Consider the following 18,417-nt stretch of genomic DNA (forward strand, 5'->3'; position numbering starts at 1 on the left):
TTTGATGCACAATTTTTCTTCGTGAGCCACATATGTAAAATGATGTGGCGGGCTGTATCTGGCCCCCAGGCTTTGAGTTTGACACCTGTGTTTTAAATAAATAAACAGTAATATAAACATGAGTTTTTCTCATAGATGAACATTCTGTACATTCAAAATTCACTTTCGAAAAACAGCAATTCCTAAAAAAAATTGAAATGACACAAGTTCATGTAATAACATTTATTGTAATAATATAACAAGAGGATTTTTGGCAATAAGACATCAATGCCATGTTGTAACATTATTAAATAAGCTCCAGAACTTGAGGAAAAGAAATACTCCTGGGCTGTGGGTGGTGGAGCAAGGCCAACAGATGGAGATGGAACTTTCCAGATGGTTTACCAAGGACCAATGAGATAAGTGACTAGTAGGGGGTGGACAACATGGAGTAATGCAAATGAAAACACTGATATTTAAAAGCGGAGGAAATGTGAGTGTGGTTGGCTCAGAAGAACCTGGCAGATGGAGGTCTAAACAGAGAAAATGTTTTGGAATAATGTGGGGAAACACATGGGGGGGTGATAAGCGCAAAATTCCCAGCAGCCCCAGCTGTCCGTATTCTTGGTGCAGCACCATGTGACAGCTTACTTTGCTTCATCCTGGTGGTTTAATTTTCATTCAGGTAGCCCTTCTATTTAACCTATTTCATTCATGGCGGCACTTATTACAATACAGTTTGCTGGAAATTTTTTAATATAATTGAGTTCAAATGAATTTGCAACACTTTTTGGACAGAGGCAAATACATCGTGGGGCTGATGTATTTATTACACTGTTCAGTTTAGGTGTAGGGTGACGTTATAGTGGCGAGTGGACTTCAGAATTAAAAAAGCATCTAGAGCACTGCAAAAGAATTTCAAACAAACGAGCCACTTGATTTTTGACTTAAGCAAGCTGAAAAGAGATCGACAGCTGGAAATGAGGAAAAAATGTTTGTTTTTTAAATACAGAATAGAATAATAATAATTTTAATAATAACTCTTACAAGGCGCTGTGTTGTTTGAAGTTCTCAGAATAACCATCATTGCCCTTCAGAAACCATAAAATCATTTTCAGATGATAATGCTGGACCTGTCACTTTGTGAGTCAATAAAAATATCAAAAACTTTATGAAATTTTTAGAAATATAACCACTCCAGGTGTGAGAGCATCTAATTGGACCCAGAGGACCTTTGCTGAACAATTACATTACCGTATTATGTACTGGTGTGCACTGTAAAGAGTTTAACATCACCAGATTAAAGCAAATAGTACAATGTGGCCAGCATGTACATGAAAAAGCACGCTAACTTGAAGGATGTGTTTTTACTGATAGAAAACTGGAAATCTTAAAAGGAATACATCACCTGCCAGGAAATCAAACACCAAAACAAAATGTGCTTCTCACAACACTTACTCCATATAAGGCATGAGTTGTTATAAACATTTCTGTCTTTTCTTTTTTTTTTTTGTCTTTGCACTTGGTTATCTAAAAAGCAATGTGCACATATTCACACGTCAAGTTAGATGGCGCATTATTTACAGCACTGTACCCGCAATTATTTTTTTTAATAACCACATCATAATTTCCTTAGGTTTTCATTTCAAAAGAAGAAAAATAAAAAGGAACATATAAGCTATGTTGCTATTTGCGTTGCCAATGTGTTCACCTTTTTTGTTCTGGTAAAGACACATCACCAAATATAGAGCTAACACTAACAGACTTCTCAGTTGTTCAGCATAGATACACATTTTCAAATGTCCGAAAAATAACAAAATCAAAAGGTTGGGACGAAATATTCAATGATAGTAACACGGTTGGGGTTATCAAAATGTAAGCATAACATCGATTCAATGCACATTTGATTTTCATCCACTATTCTCCTCTCTAGATTGTTCCGTAACCAAAGAAAATAGGGTTACGTAAGGACAATCTTCCCCTATTAAATCATTAATGTTGATCCATCAAGAGTCCCTCTATAGATAATAAATCACATTTCTCTTTACAAGACATAGGCGTTAGGTACCTGAATCTCCCAGCTATCATGTAGTTTGCCGTAAGAAAGGCAGTTATAGCAAAAGTAAGCCTCCAGGCAAGTTCAGGAGAGCACTTGAACTTCACGTTCTCCAAGAGGTCGAAATCATGCCTTAATAGATGACCTCTGATAGTCATAACCCTCATGATTCAAACAACACTGGAAAATCAGCCAAGAGACTTTGTCACTTGTCATTGTGATATATGGATTCTGATAAGGTCCAAGGTTTGCTGGAAACCACGTTCCTCATGCCAGTAATATCCCTGAATCTCCTTAGCAGGGTAGTCCAGCCCTGCCCTGAGAGTTAAGCTAGTTAGCTGCAGAGCTGAGCCAGCTCAGGTTCAGGAGAGGCATTGGGGAGCTTTGAGTTGAAGATTTGAAGAGCTTCCTTGATACGCACCACCTCACCAGCTGACATCTTCAGTCGGTGACGCAGAAGACAAGAAAACAGGTCGAGTGGCTGTGGCGCTGGCGGGGCCAACCTGTTCACGCGATCCCTCATTTCCAGTAACATCAAAAAGGCAGCATCCTGTGTACTCTGTGTATATGGGTAGTCCAGCTGGAGTATCAAATCCTTAATGCCCTCAGGGTCAAAGTGCATGCTGTATCCAAAAACCTTCAGAGTATTGATCTTCATATAACCCATGTTAGACGTCTGGTCATCCATGTCCAACGGTTCATAGAATAGAGTTTCGTTCACTGTTGGATCATCTGTGACAATGCGGCTTCGCAAGTAGATGTGCACGGTTTCGAAGAAGGACTTCCATTTGTTGCCCAGTGACAATGTCCAGTTGTAGCATTGTGCAGTTGTCACAGAGTCCAGTCGAGTTCTCTCCCAGTTGGGGAACTCAGGCTGGTTCACAGGCATGAACCAACTTTCTGAGTGACTTCCCCCAAAAGGGTTAACGTAAATTGCCGGCACTGGCTCCAGTGTTGAATTTTTCGTTAAGCATATCTGGAAAGTCATGCCCATCAACATGTGGATAAGATTTGACTTATTTTTATTACTCTTGAGAGTAAGCAGCATTCTCTTTCTCCAAGCAGGGTTGAACCAACTTCCCAGACGGACGTCGTTGCTAATGTAAATGGCATGGACCTCAATTCTGCTATCAAGCTGCTGAAGTAGGTACTTCACCTACAAAAACAACAATCATTTACTTACACTTCTTCAGAGAACAACTAAGAAACACACTTAATCACTTCATATACATTATGTCGACAATGGTTCTCAGACTTTGATGCGGACCAAGAGTGAGGACAAGAACCCTGAAGAGGTTAAGTGTAGAAAATGCATGATGATATAATTTGACATTGATATAAAACAATAATGATTGTAAAACCATAATTATAAAGAACATTATTCACTTCAATTTACTGTAGCAAACAAAACAAAAAAACAATGGCTACTACCGTATTTTCCGCACTATAAGGCGCACCTAAAACCCTCCAATTTTCTCAAAAGCCGACAGTGCGCCTTATAATCCAGTGCGCCTTATAAATGGAAGAATATGGATTCGGGGATGAGGACTAATTTATTAAAGTAAGCTTTACGTGTTTATTTTGTGAGTTGTGTGATAATAACGTTTGAGCAACGTTGAGTTATTGATATATTGTTATTGTTTTCACTATTTCGAGTGTTACTATATTGTGATTGCATTAACGTTTGAGCAACGTTGAGTTATTTACTCTGTGCGCCTTATAATCCGGTGCGCCTTATATATGGACACATTTTTAAAATGGGCCATTCATTAAAGGTGCGCCTTATAATCCGGTGCGCCTTGTAGTGCGGAAAATACGGTACTTTGGTATGCAATAGCTGCATGTTCACGTCCTTCCTGCACTACAAAGACCTAACATTTATGACCATCCAAGTTTGAAAACCATTGGAATGTATAAAATAATTTTGAAACCTCAGCATCCGGCATGTCGAGATCAAAGTTCAGATAGTGGTCCAAGGACGTAGCGATGCTCGGTCGACAGGAACCAAGGTGTAAGAGATTGCCGTGGTGGCAGGATCCACAGCGGGTTACATTGTCAGCAGCACAAGCAGAGCAGGAGGTGAAGGAGGCGTCAACAACGCAGGGAATGGCACCCTGACACGTTGGCTGCTCCACAGGACAGCTGCATCGCTTCACTTCCTCAGCAAATGATCCCAGTACTCCATGGTCATTGCAGTACAGAAGGGACTGAGCCTTGTTCAACCAAAAGGCTATCGACCTACAAAAAGATAAAAACATCTTCTCATAAACTATAAAAATATGCTGTTAGAGGTCGCTGATATATTGATGATACGCAATTTAACATACAGTTGTGCTCATGAAGTTTTTATACTCTTGCATAATTTGTAAGATGAGCAGAAGTGGTGAAAGAAGATATGATTCATTTGATTTAGAACAGAACTGAAATTAAACTATACAGCATTTCAGACTACCAATCATTAAAAAAAAAAAAAGCTCAGATCTTGTGGATTGCCCTGTTTGGCATCTCTGAGGGCATTCAGTCTATTTTAGTGATATCTGTGATTTTTTTCTGGAGGTAATGCTTTCTATTTTCCTTGGCAAAAAGTCACTATGTCCTGTAAAAGTTTACGGTTTGTCTTTGGTGCCTTACTGGAACTGCACATTTGAGTCTCTCAGAGTGGCTCAATATTTTTAGGTCAACAGACTTTCATGGCCACACCACAACCTTCACTTTTATTCTGCTGTCAGACTTGACCGTGTGCTTTGGATCAATGTCATCTTTGAAAGCCAAGTGAATCCCTTTATGCAACTGGGACTCATGAATGCAAATTGTCCTCCAATATGTTCAGCATGCATATTTCATTCATCTTACCGTCAATTTTGACAATATTCCCTGTGCCGTTATAGCACACCAAAGCTCTACCTGCATATTATACAGTAGCGATAAATGAGTTTACATTTTGTCATATGCTTTGTTGAAATCTACCATTTATTAATTTGACCATTAGGTTAAAATTTAGTCTGGTCCTTCCAAAGGATTGTTTTGGAAGGTTTGAATCTCGTTGCTGTACTTTGTGATATTGTTTGAGCAAGCTGTTTAGTGGTGTTGGTGTAGTAATGGCTTTATTCTGGCATGACTGCGTTTTTGTTCAAGTATCTTCTTCTTGTCCCTCTTGAAATCCTTTTTCTTGCAAAATGGCTTGTATCTCATTTGAAGGATTTCAATTACATCCTGAACAAGCTTCATGGCAGGTGTGATTGTAATGTTTTTTTATCTATCTGACCATGGCATGATATTAACAGAACCACAATCTCTCATTGGAAATGACACAATCGACCAGGGGTGTCAAACTCATTTTTTTCGCGGGACGCATTGTAGTCGTAGTTTCTTTCGGAAGGCCATTATGACTTGTCAACCCAAATAAATGTATGAGCACCTCATATTATATACATACTGCGCAATAGACTATATGAGAAAAAGGAATAAACTGAATTTCTACAATGAACAGGCCTGAATGGTTTCTATTTTTTACGGCACATTTCCACAAAATGCAGCTTTTTACTTGTTTTATCATTTTCCTATTGTCACTCCCTTTCCACACACACAAATGATGGAAGCCATCATACAGTATGGATAACGAGCTTATCATTCAAATTCACACACCACCACAACCTACATTAAATTATGTAGCAGCTCCCAATTGAATCCATACTGTATACTTTTTCCTTGTGGAGGAATAGTTGCTGTGTTTGACTGCAGATGAGATGAAAATACAGACACAAAATTGCCATCCATTTTGGCAGGCAAGAGTTTGCAAGGGCTTCAGTTGCAAAATGGGTTCTGTAAAGATTCTATCCCCCAGGCTAAGATGGGAAAATTGCACGCAGCATTGCCAAAAAACTACGGCAATTCCATACCCTGAGGCTTGCGCAAATAGACAGAAATAAGTGATGATGAAACAAATAGATCTGTGCAGTACGAAATATGGATCCTTTGCTGGCCCTGATAGCTTGCTGTTGCTGTGAGCACGGTAAAGACTGAGTGATGGTCTCAGACAGAGAAGGAGAGGGACAAGGGGAAATAAAGGTGAGAGTGCAGGAAAAATAAAGACAGAAAGTGGCAAAAGGGTAAGCGAGGGGAGATGGAGTGATTGCTAGTGACAAATGACTGCCAAGGAAATTAAGGTTCTCTGTAAACAAGCGCCAGACTGTCAGTGCAGGAAAAGACTTGATTAGAGCTTGCCACAGTGTAGAGTACCTCACTCCGCAGCCTATAACTAGACCCTTCATCTGTCCTATACTTTCTTGGAAGTTCTGTCTTTGTTCATTCCTTCCGAGCATGTCTCCTTTCACCCCATTTCTTTTTCCCTTTCCAATTTTATTTGCTATCCCAAACTGCTTCCTCACATTACTCTGTGCTTGACTTCAGTGCTTTTCTTGACACAAGGCCTTATCCTGGGCTTCATGTTTTTTTGCCTCTTCCACGTAATAACAGCATTAGCGAATACTTTCCTCAGAAATCAATCACACAGGCAAACAATGTCAGTTAGCCTTTCAAATAATTATCATACGAATAAGATGGAAAATGACTTCTAATCTACTTAAGTTGGAACATAATGTGTTTATCAGAGCTGCACAATACACGCCCTGCTTTTTGCACATTTAAAAAAAAAACTTGGCCATCTTTGTCTGTGAATGGCATATCTAAGTAGCACTAGACCTTCAACATTACCCTGCGAAAAAAAAACTCTTAACAAGTCTATTATTACATTTTTGGCACAACATATTTTCAATAAGTTTGCAGGTTTGCTGAATCTTATCCCAGCAGACTTAGGACAAGAGGCATGGTACATTCTGGACTGGGTGCCAGCCAATCGCAGGGCATATTCAGACAGACAATAGTATTGTGAATATTAGTATCGTCATCACTAGTAGTAGCATAAATATTAGCAGTAGGAGTTGTAGAAGCTCATTCAAGAAATATTGATATAATGTTATATTTACAGCTGCAGCTGCCTTTGTACAAAAATCTCAAGGATTTTTGTTAGCGATCCCAAACTTGCAGACCACCGGTGGTCCTGAAGTTGTAATATTCATTGACTAAGATAAGCACACTGTTTAATATTAAATCCGAAACGATAAATGGGATACCTTTCTCGGGGGAGACTGATTCGAGGTTGTTTTGGACATCGTTTGCTGAGGGTGAACAATTTCCTGATGATTTTCTGAGCTTTGTTCAGGACCAAGGCTGTGCTGGACTCGAGATGAGCATAGCGCTTCTGGAGAGATAAGTCAGCTGACCAATACTTGGCAATCATGGAAACATTCAAGAATTGATCAGTGGGTAATTGTTTCAGGAAGGCCTTGAATTCATCTGCAACAGAGACAAAGGGAGAACAAATGAGAAACAGTTGCCCATCAGTTACTCATATTGATCATTTTATCCCAAGTGAACAACATCTGGGTGTCGAAGCCTGCATTAGAATAGCCAGATTTTTTTTTGCTAATTGTTAATACCCGATCATTCAAAACAACCCTGAAACTTAAGTTTTTATTAAAACACTCACCAGCTTTGCCGAAAGTTAAATATTGTTAATAACAGTTGTCATTCAACATGATTCTGTGAGAAATACCTGTAAATTGTATTAACAAAGCAACCAAACATACTCACTAACCAGTTTCTCTCCCTCCCACAGTCAACGCTAAAAAAAAACAATGCTGCAATGAGATGATTTTGTTGCTGTCAAGTTTGGCATCCACACCGTCTTTCTTCTTGACACTACAAATACAAATACACTGTCAAAGTGTCATTCAGTTCACTGACACAATTACAAACGATCCCAAGTGCCTGCCATTTGTTGCAATGAACATTCTTGTCAGAAAGCAAGCAGACTTCTTATTTGCTTGTTTTCTGTGTAGTGCCTGTGACAACAACTTCAGTAATCCTATTTTTCCTCCGTGACCATAATTCAGCTGCAAACGTGACAGACAATGAGATTGGATTTGGGATGTCTTCCGGCAAGTGTGGCAGCACATGGGCCCCTTTTACTGCACAGTGATGCCAGCTGGGAGAGATGACGCAGAAAACAGAGGGGCCAGAGCTGTCGAGGAAGCCGCCATCTCCTTCCCTTCAAAGTGTTCATAACACATTGAATGTGCCGTCAATCACGCTGTTCATGTAATAGTTAACAGAGGAAGCTATTGCTTGACTGTCTCCATAAAACCTCAACCATCCCTATGAAGTAGCCCTAGTCTGTGATTGGTCAATAGATTACAGTATTACAGATTACAGAAGGAACATACCGTATTTTCCGCACTATAAGGCTGGATTACAAGGTGCACCTTCAATGAATGGCCCATTTTAAAACGTTGTCCTTATATAAGGCGCACCGGACTATAAGGCACACCATTAATGCATCATGTCAGATTTTTAATCCAAATCAAATCATTCTCCATTTTATCTTCTTTTTATTTAAACTTCAGACGCAACAAATTACTTTATAATCACAAAATAATGATCCATAGTCTTTTTGATTCATGATTCATAGTCTTCAGCGGGCCACTTATGATTGATTTCATGACACAATGCTTCGGGCCAGTTCAAATTTAGGAATTTGGTCCATATATAAGGCGCACCGGACTATAAGGCGCACTGTCGGCTTTTGAGAACATTTTAGGTTTTTCGGTGCGCCTGATAGTCCGGAAAATACGGTATATGTTATTATTTTGAACTAAAGTATCCTCTTTGAATATATTTCCCAACCAAATCCCATTCAGACATTAAAACACACAATGGATGAGCCAATATCCTTCAAAATGTTGGGGGTAACTTGTTGACTTCATACACAACAAAAAACTGTTGGCTGATGTCAAGAAAATACCAACTTCATCTACAACCATAAAAACACAGTCACTCTTCATCTTGGACACTTGACTTCCTACAAGGGGTGTGTGACAAGCCGAATGCTTTATACTCTACGCACCAACTACACACCCGCCCACTTCAGTAACACCTGTGTGAAGTACTTGTGAATTCTGTATTACAGTGTGACTGCACTGAGGCAGAATGGAAGAGGCTCCAAAGAGTGGTCAAGAGCACACAGACGATTATCTGTGTTTTCATCCTTGCCTGAAAGACATCTAAATGTTCTGCTGTTTTAAAGATTTGAGGCAATCACATGTGACAGCCCCTACCCTGCCCGCTAGATGTTTCCTTTTGGAACGCCAAATAAACTCAGAGACCGCTTCTTCCAGCGGGCCATCATTACACTGAACTCGTAATCACACTAACACACATTCTATAATGCTGTGATGTGTGCATCCAAACATCTCTAACCCCGCTGCCACTGCACACATTAGCGCCTCACTGCCAATTGCTCTGCAGATGTTTTTACTTTACACATACAACATCCCTGACTCTGCTGCTGATGTACATACAATGCACGTGCCATACTGCAATCTCCATGCATAATTTAGTAATGTTTACTTTATATTATTTCTTGTTGTTGCATTCTATTTGTTTATTTTCATTTTTGAAACACAAACCTGGCACCTATATCTCTTTGTATCTGGACCATAAAATTACATTTGTATTTTACTGCAGTCTGTTGTTCTTATGGTAATTTAATAAGAAATCCCATTAAAAGCATTTTAATCACTTTTTAAGATAACCATCGCCTATATAATTATTATAGAGCAGGAATCCAAATGTTAAGTATGAGCTGACAAATACTGTCCCTAAAAATAGGAAGTTTTTGCCGTTCCATTGATTGTGATTTTTAAGGTAATAAAAATCTTGATGCATGAACTTTGTTCTTGGTAGGGGCTTGAGTGTCACCAAACAGTGTTTCTCTTCAGGTACAGTACTTGGTTAACACTAGTGTATTTTTTCTCATTTGTTTTTGTGGGATCATGCGTGATTATAATTTGTTCCGTGGTGGACCGTTTCAAGAATAATGGTGGGACAGAACCTTAACAGGTGTGATGCTCAGTGTAGAAAGAATGAGAGCAGACTACACACGCAATATGCCCTCCTTCGTTATATGTGTACCAGGCCTAAGCAAGGACCCCAGATAAGGATTCCACTTTAGCCATCACTTGGCAGAAGAACAAACTGAATGAACCACAAGAATTCCATTGTGTACTTTCTGGCAGCCAGAGTGAAATCGCTTTTGCTCATCACCACTCAATGTTCTGCTTTATTCTTCCACACATGGGAGGTGCACAGTCAAATCACAGTTTTCACTTTTGGCTCAGCAGCCGGAGGTTACACAAGGACATTAACACAGCGGCTCCTATAGAAATTGAATTAGCCATGCAATTTCTAACCCTTTCCCATTAAGTCAAATATTATTTGTGGTGTTATTCCATTGTACAAAACATCCAACTGGATTCAATGACATTTTCCCTGCCAAAAGAAGTTTTGAAATTCTTCTGCACTTCTCAAAAGTAGAAAGTTATTGATGGACACTATTTGGATTTTTCACAGTCAATAGCCTACATCGGTCCATTATAACTGAAGATAAATATTCCATTAAAATGTGATTGCAAACCTTTCCATGACATATAAAATTTTCTCTCAGACATGAAGGGAGTCACTGACTACTTTAATAAATGCGGTAAATGAAGGAAATACAGTAAGACAATATTTTAAAACAAAAATGAAATTAATAAAACCTTATTGTCAATAGAGTTGAAAGCCATAACAGTAAAGGTTTCCCTCGTTTATTCCCTTTGGTTAGCTCCTTGACGTCCCCAACGTTGCCAGTGCCCATCATATCTGCTCAACATAAATCAAATTTCATTAGAGAAGAGCCGTAAGGCCGACTGGCCCATCATCCAGCGTAAATATTTCTTGGCGGATGCAAGACAATGACGCCTGAAGGTGTGATACCTTTGCAGGTCGTTTAGCATGCAGACAACTCTAATATAAACAGTTTTGAATGGTTGGATGAGACACTTTGGTGCCTCTCATCTCTCTTAAACATGCCCCAAGCTGAGTGGCCTTCATTATCCGATTTGGCAGGTTACTGCTCATAGTGAAGCAGTCATCAGTGTGGGATGCAGATAAGACATCCACTTCTGTGCCTTTCTGTGCATCTGTCAACATGCTGATGACAATCTGTGACAACAGGAACGTAGTGGCCATTTTGCCTCAAGAACATCTCATTTGAAGCTTCGCAATGGGAAGGTTCGGTTGACCAATTGTTAGGCGTCGGTTGTGGGTTTGTTTGGCCTTCCTGTGTGGAGTTTGCATGTTCTCCCCGTGCCTGTGTGAGTTTCCTCCCACATTCCGAAGACATGAAAGGTTGGCTAATCAACCACGCCAAATTGCGCTGAGGTGTGATTGTGAGTGTGGATGGTTATGTGTGCCCTGTGATTGGCTGGTGACCAGTTCAGGGTGTTCCCTACCGACTGCCCGAAGACTGATTGGATGAGCTCCAGCATGCTCACAACCCTCGTGGCTCAGAAAATGAATGGGTTTAAATAATCTTAGACTCATTTAATACTCAACAAAAGTCTCCCATCAGAGGATTTTCTTTGCACATAGTTTACAGAATCCACATTCAAAACATGCAACATTTTAACGTGTGCATTACCCATTGGGACAGCAGCTACTGTGGGGACTGAAAAAACACAGAAATTAAACACAATAAAGATCTGTGAAAATCCTTCATCCTTCCATCTCCTTTATCTTGTTAACAGCTTTGGTGTAAAGAAAAAAAACATCTTCAGCTTGACACATCTGGCCTTGTAATAGCAACATTCTCTGACAGATGTGCAAGAGAATAGGATACGCAATAATTGGCTAGACTCATGTACTCCCAAAGTAGACCTCTGGCTTGAAATATCAAAAAAATAAAAAATAATCTCTCTCTGTCACCTATGGCTACACTCCAAAACGGTATCACATCATTAAACTAATTTGAAGGCGATTCTTTTGCTTCAGCTGCACTTGGGCCATGTGAGTTGGATACAGAACTATCATGTAGATGACTAAGCACCTTGTGTTCTTCACATCTTTCAACTGTCACACCCTCCGATAAAAAAAAGAGAAGAAAAAAGTTTTGGAGAGGATAAAACCGTGATAGGGTGTGACAATGAGACAAAAATAAAAGACAACTTTGAGTGTCTCCCCATTACTGAGCACCTCATTAAATGGAGAAGCTTTCGAGTCTGTGCTGCTGCCCCCCCACACACACACACATTCTGTTGTGACATTTGATAGGCTCTGTCTGTGTTCTAATTGATTCTCCAGAGAATCATGTTGACACTTAGCAATGAGGAAAGGCGCTGTCCAGCCAATCAGCTGCTGAAGTTGGAAGCACGCAGCTGAGTTGAGGGACTTCACAGCAAAACACTCTATTGCCAATCATGTCGTCCACTTGTCTAAACCCGCCGTAGCCAAAAAGTTCAACAACTCCTCTCACCTATGTGCTTCACTTGCATGTAAAAAAAATGAAACAGTAAAGCTTTGTGTAAAAAGGAAAAAAGAGAATCCACACAAATCTGGAAGAGCAATCAGCTTTCAGTGAGATAGTCACATATCACTCCTGACAAAAGACCCCGTCAGTAACATCTTAAGATACGAGGGATTCATTGAAGCCATTGATGATGGAGTGGGTCTATTAACTGACTTTCATTCATGGATTGTCCTACTCCATGATTACATGACTGTATGCATGGCTATATATGTTGATATATTTCCTAAAGAAAAGTATTTGCTGCTTACAAATCTTTCAAAAAATAAAAGTCATTAAAACAAAGTATAAACATTTCTTTGTGGGCACAAACCATCCAGGGCTAATGCAGGAACTAATTAAAATGAATACCTGACAAGTTGTGCGGCCCTTTTAAAAATATGTTCTGTGTTGGACACTAACGACCCTCAAAGACAGACAACGAGAGCTTCAAGACCCAAACAATGGCAGCTTGTCAGAACACTGTCTGCACTGGTTGTTATGCCAACAATCCTCAAAAAATAAACCGCTCAATACAATGTCTGCGTGTTGGAGCATCCAGAAGCATCGAATATCCCCATTGTCTCTGCTATAACTATGAGGCACCTCCCCCGCACTGCTCTGAAGGAGCCAATGCTTGATTTGAAACAACCCTGAATGCGTACAGTAGCCTTAGAGCCTGGATGAAGCATAACCAAGACAAAAAAGTGAGATTACTGAACAAAGCATTAAACAGCAGTGTGGGTTTCTTATGTCCTGTAGTTTACTGTATATGAATGTGTTGAAATATCAACCTCCCGGAGAAAACCACAACCCTCTCTCATTGGGTGTAATCCTGCAATCCGTCACCTTCAGTATTCTCATCTGCCAGGACCACCTCCACATCTCTGCTTTGACTCCAACACCATTGTCCCCCAAATAGAAGAGGTGCCGACAAAGTCATTTTCTGTGTTTAGCATCCCACCAATTGCATGTGTGCAGCTCTATGTTATGTGATGATTTTCTGGCTTTCAAATATATCCACGTCATGCCTTAAGGCTGTCTTATTTGTAGTGGCGTGAATATAAGGGTGGTATTAAAGCAGCAATAGCAGCTCTATCACAGCTGGACACATTTCCATCAGTTAAACAGTGCTTCTCAAAATCCTTACTCTGAAAAACGTCAACACAACTGCTTTTAAGGCATCATAGCCCTTTAATATAGAATTATAATAAAAATGAAATAATAATGCAAGTTCACTTTTAACATCATTTACAGATCTTTCCAAAAGTCAGTTAGTGGTAAATCATGAAATCTGCCACAGAAAAAAAAGGTTAATTTAAAGTATTTCACTAGAAATCATTCGTGTTGGTCTGCAATTTTTTTTAAATATATATACATTTATTGCTCTCTTTGATGATCCAAAGTTGATGTTTGATGATGATGTTTTGCTGAATGGTGATGGTTTTGAAGATGCAAGGAATGCATCCGATGTCAGTGACATCATGCATAATAATGACTGAAAGCCAAACAGTAAAATGAAAAGTAGAAGAATAGTATACAGACTGGTTTTCTTATCAATGCAATGAAGCTATGCAACAGACTGGCATGACATCCTGAAATGGGATGCAGAAAACAGACAATACACCATGAGAGCAAATACACAGGCAATAACTACACCATTAAACAGGTGATGACGCTACAAGGAAAGGGAAGGAACTGATCTGATGATATCAGGTGAAGTAATATAGCAGAAAAGAGGCAGACAGGCAAAAAATAACACAAATCAATGAATTTATCATTCACATAGTTCAATAATGTTTTTCTCCATTTGTTTACGCATACTCATTTCTTTGGATAAATGTTCCTTTTAAGCTTACAGAAACTATAGAGACATTTGAAGTGGGCTTTCAATGATAGCATTACTAGTCCGATGTAAACTCTAAAGAGATGGGCATGCATGAATTCTTCACACTCTAAACAATAACAATGTAATGCAGCGCAATAGTGACATTTGTGCTTGTACGATTTACTGCATTGTGATTGCATCCAGAGGATTCATATTCATTACTAAAGCTTTTCATCCGGTGATGTGCTAAGAATACACTACAACATTTTAATGATTTCTGCATATCCATGTGAGCTAGGTTTGTTATGACAAAGTATCATAACATTTAACAAAATATAAAATAATCAAACTGTCTGACTTCTGCTATTCCCCAAAAGCGGTCAAAAGGTAGCTACAGACTCATTATATTGAAAGAAAAGGCTTCAATATTTTGACTGGTATTGTATGCTGCAAACGAAAGAATCAATACAACATCCCCGCTCACAATAACAAACAAAATGTCCGTCAGCACAGAATCAAATTATGTATGGAAGTGGATGCTGCAAGCACAAACCTGTACACTGTAAAACTTTCTTAATGCAGTATAGAATTGTTTTAATGACATGAAGTAATGCTCACTTGCTACTGTCACAAACTAATACAGTACATCCTTTTAAAGAGTAATGTACCTGACCAACATGAAATAATTACAACAATGAAACGATGAAAGGCTTTTCTAGATAATGAGTAGGATTTGTCTATTTTCCGCTCCCTGAATGGGTAGTTTAAGGCTAATACCCTCCCACCAGTGAAGCAGAGCACTGAGTTTCAATTACAGTGAGACTACGTCGTATGTTTCATGTATGAGTGACCTCATTTCTAACACAATTTACCCTTAGCACATACCAGCTCAGGCAATTACCCCTCGTGGTTCCCTTTTTGTATGCATCATGACATTGATATTAGTAATACAAATTTGTGTTAAAACAGAACAAAAATAACATGTTGGAGCCATGCATGGATTAATAAGCTTCTTCTGAGTCATTCCTAGCAAAAACTCAAATGTTTGCGTGCAGAATGCAAACAGATTTGGTAATGATGGTGCTAAAGCACAGACAGCCAAACAGCATTGTCTCGATGGCTTTCGCCCCTCACGTTCTCAGCATTCATTTTTCATCTCAACTTGTGTCTTGCGCGTTGTGTGTTGTGTGTTTATTTAAATACAAGTCGACTTGCTTCTCTAAATTTAATCAAACTTTCATGATTCCCTGAAGACATGCCCGTGGGTGTACAGAATATACCTGTTTTTGAATGCATGTGACAAACTCTGTTCCTTTTATGGTATTTTTAGCAAACGTACTAAATGCCTAAATTTTTATGACAAACAGCACAAAGTTAATCTCCTGACAAAACCTATTACGTCAACAGAAGAAACACCTTGAAAAAACACTCCTTTTCTCTCTTCAGTTCTCTTTTGTTGACTCTTTTCAAAGATTTAATATGCAACGAAAAACAGTTGGCAAGATTCAGCTCCTGTCAAAAAAGTCAAATAATGCACGGAAGAACTGTTTACTGCTATAATGTGACTCACAAAACCATTTCCAAATAAATGTTGCAGCTGAATCCCATGAGTGCTACAGAGAAAGCACAGCCGAGTGAGCCTACCCACCAACATCAGATATATCTGCCAAAAACCTGTGTCCAATTAAATCCTGTCTATATCTTCCAAGTTGTAAAAAAGTAACGCTGCGTGAAGCAAATGAAGAAAAAGAAAAAAGTAGGTGATTTGGCTTCACTTTCCAATTTAGTAAGAGACGGCGGAATTGTTCAGCATCATTACCACCATTATATCACACACCTGAGTCCTGCTTGCCTTGTGATAAATAGTCCCAGCTTGGTGGAAATCCATTTTACAACAACAAGATTGTTGAACTCAAATGGCCTCAATCACTTCGGCTCGGCATACCGCAAGATGACGTTTTGCTCTCAGTGAGTTGTTGTCACATTCCGACCATTTGCAGGCTAAAGATACAGCAATACAATTCCCAGCCCAACCGAAATATTAAGAAAAAAGGCCTTAAATGCTACAGGAAGAGCGATAGAAATCAAACCATCATCATGAATGACGTAACAAAGAAAAATATTTGACTCAGTGACCATCACAAACATTTTACTGCCTAGATAATGTTGTAAAAGGAATACTTTAAAAACATTCTATGAAGTTGATTAATTGGACGAATACATGTCATAAATGATATAGTAAGTGAACCACATCGTGGAATGGTGTAACTTGCACTTTGGCAAGCCCTAAAAATTGCGAGTTTAGCACAGAATGTGATTTATTTCTGTTTACTCAACTGCTTCTTCTCTTCATCTTCTGGTTCATTGACTTTGTTTACATGGACAGTCATAAATTGCATTGGGATCAGTCACATTAAGCAGACACTTCATAAAACATAAAATCCTCTTTGTATGCTATATTGTTTGTCAGATAAGAGCTACATTAAAATAAGCAACTTGTGCAAAATACAATAAACCTGATAGAGTATAAACTTTGTAGACTCATTTGCAAAGTTAACGCTGTCCGTAAAACCGCTAAAAATGGTTGCTGACTTTAGAACCCATCAATGAATAATACGATTTATATTTTGTCTAATAAATCCGATTCACAAACAATAAGCATTCAAAATGAATGAAACAAAAGTAAACAGTGTATGTATTTTTAGGTAAGTGGTGTGACATGACTGAATGATGGACGAGCACAGTCATTTGCAGGTACATAGTGTATAAACTCTGATATTGAGAATAAACTCCATCTAGCCTGAAGTCATAAATCACTACCTGCTGTATGTACTTGAAAATGGACATAAACAGTCAAAATTGGATATAGCCAAAAGATTCTAATTGGGCACTTAGAGTTGGAGTGTAAATCCAGGCTCCACGTTGAAGTGGATCTATTTTTTTTCTTACCGTGTGTTAGAGTATATGACATACGGTACTGTTTGATCAAAGAAAGGACCTCTGCCCCCTATGATGTAAGACTGATGCTAACAACTAGTAACACACTGAATCGAACCCAAGTAGAGCTTCCACTGAGTGAATGAGGCAATATTTGGTAATAACAAATGGGGAAAGAGATGAGGAACACAGGTTACAAGTTGAAAAACTTGTTGGTAGTGAATTAAAACTCATAATGGATGATACTAGTTCTACTTCGGTACAGGGGATCTATTCCTTTAAGAAAATTTGGGAGAAAATGTAAAAACATCCCTAAGCTTCCATTAATAGTTCTATCAAATACTGAAGTCTCATACCTGATTCAATAAAGTCTTGGTTGAAACTGTTCCAGGCCTCTTTGCTTTTCCCCAGGTTTTCCTCCATAACCTTGATATCGGCAAAGGGACAATTGCACTCAGGGAAGCGAGGAGAGCATCGGCACCAGCAGTCATTGCTGCGGCACAGCAACTCGCCCTCCGAGTTACATGCCACATAGCTGAGTGCTGCCTCCACAAAACGCCCACGCAGAAACTCTGGCAAGACATCTTGCAAGCCTAAAGAAAGAGAAAAGGACATATTGTAAAGTATTGCTACATTTGCAGAGTTTACAGCGACTACACACTTATCGATAGTGGAAAAATAACATCCATCCACAAAGAGCACCATATTTATGAGAAGGCAACTTTGTGTTACAGCTCTTGTATTGGATCTCATTAACCCTTGTCCATTAGGAATGATATAGTTTATTGTTTACCAATACTGCGATACAGTTTCAAAACATTACTATTTGCCGCCTGAAATCTTAATTTGTCGTCTAATTGTCGTTTAGTCTTTCAGATAGGAGTAGCTGTTTTTAGCCTTCTGGTTTGATACCAGTGACATTTCTGATTTGTCTCTTAAACATACAATCTGAAAATTCCATGCATAAATGATTTGCTTGCCCTGCAATTGGAGGTAATGAGATCAGGGTCTCCCTGAAATCCTGCCCCAAACCCTTGGGACAGGCTCCACCTCCAGGGTCGATTGTTTAATAAATGCGAGGTGAAGCCAGGAGTCACAAACAAATGCCCAAGCTACCCCCTGTGTTCTTAATTGGCAGGCTTGTGTTTAACAACCTAGTATTTCCCAGCTTCCATT

At 39.1% G+C, this 18,417-nt stretch overlaps 1 protein-coding gene across 7 annotated transcripts in view; it reads right to left on the reverse strand.

Annotated features, from left to right (window-relative positions):
• Window positions 1–207: 207 nt before the first annotated feature.
• The window catches only part of brinp2 (BMP/retinoic acid inducible neural specific 2), a 73,289-nt gene continuing 55,079 nt past the window's right edge, over window positions 208–18,417 (reverse strand). For all 7 annotated transcript variants that reach the window (XM_088396876.1, XM_088396875.1, XM_088396872.1 and 4 more), the window contains 4 exons: window positions 17,598–17,834; window positions 7,168–7,390; window positions 3,967–4,273; window positions 208–3,191 (listed from right to left, as the gene is read on the reverse strand). In XM_088396876.1, coding sequence (XP_088253002.1) covers window positions 2,370–3,191; window positions 3,967–4,273; window positions 7,168–7,390; window positions 17,598–17,834 — 1,589 coding nt within the window. In that variant the 3' untranslated portion in view covers window positions 208–2,369. The remainder of the gene's footprint in view (window positions 3,192–3,966; window positions 4,274–7,167; window positions 7,391–17,597; window positions 17,835–18,417) is intronic.

The sequence above is a fragment of the Syngnathus floridae genome, chromosome 14 (genome assembly GCF_059516105.1).
Source record: "Syngnathus floridae isolate MCC-2025c chromosome 14, RoL_Sflo_1.0, whole genome shotgun sequence".
Classification (NCBI taxonomy): domain Eukaryota; kingdom Metazoa; phylum Chordata; class Actinopteri; order Syngnathiformes; family Syngnathidae; genus Syngnathus; species Syngnathus floridae.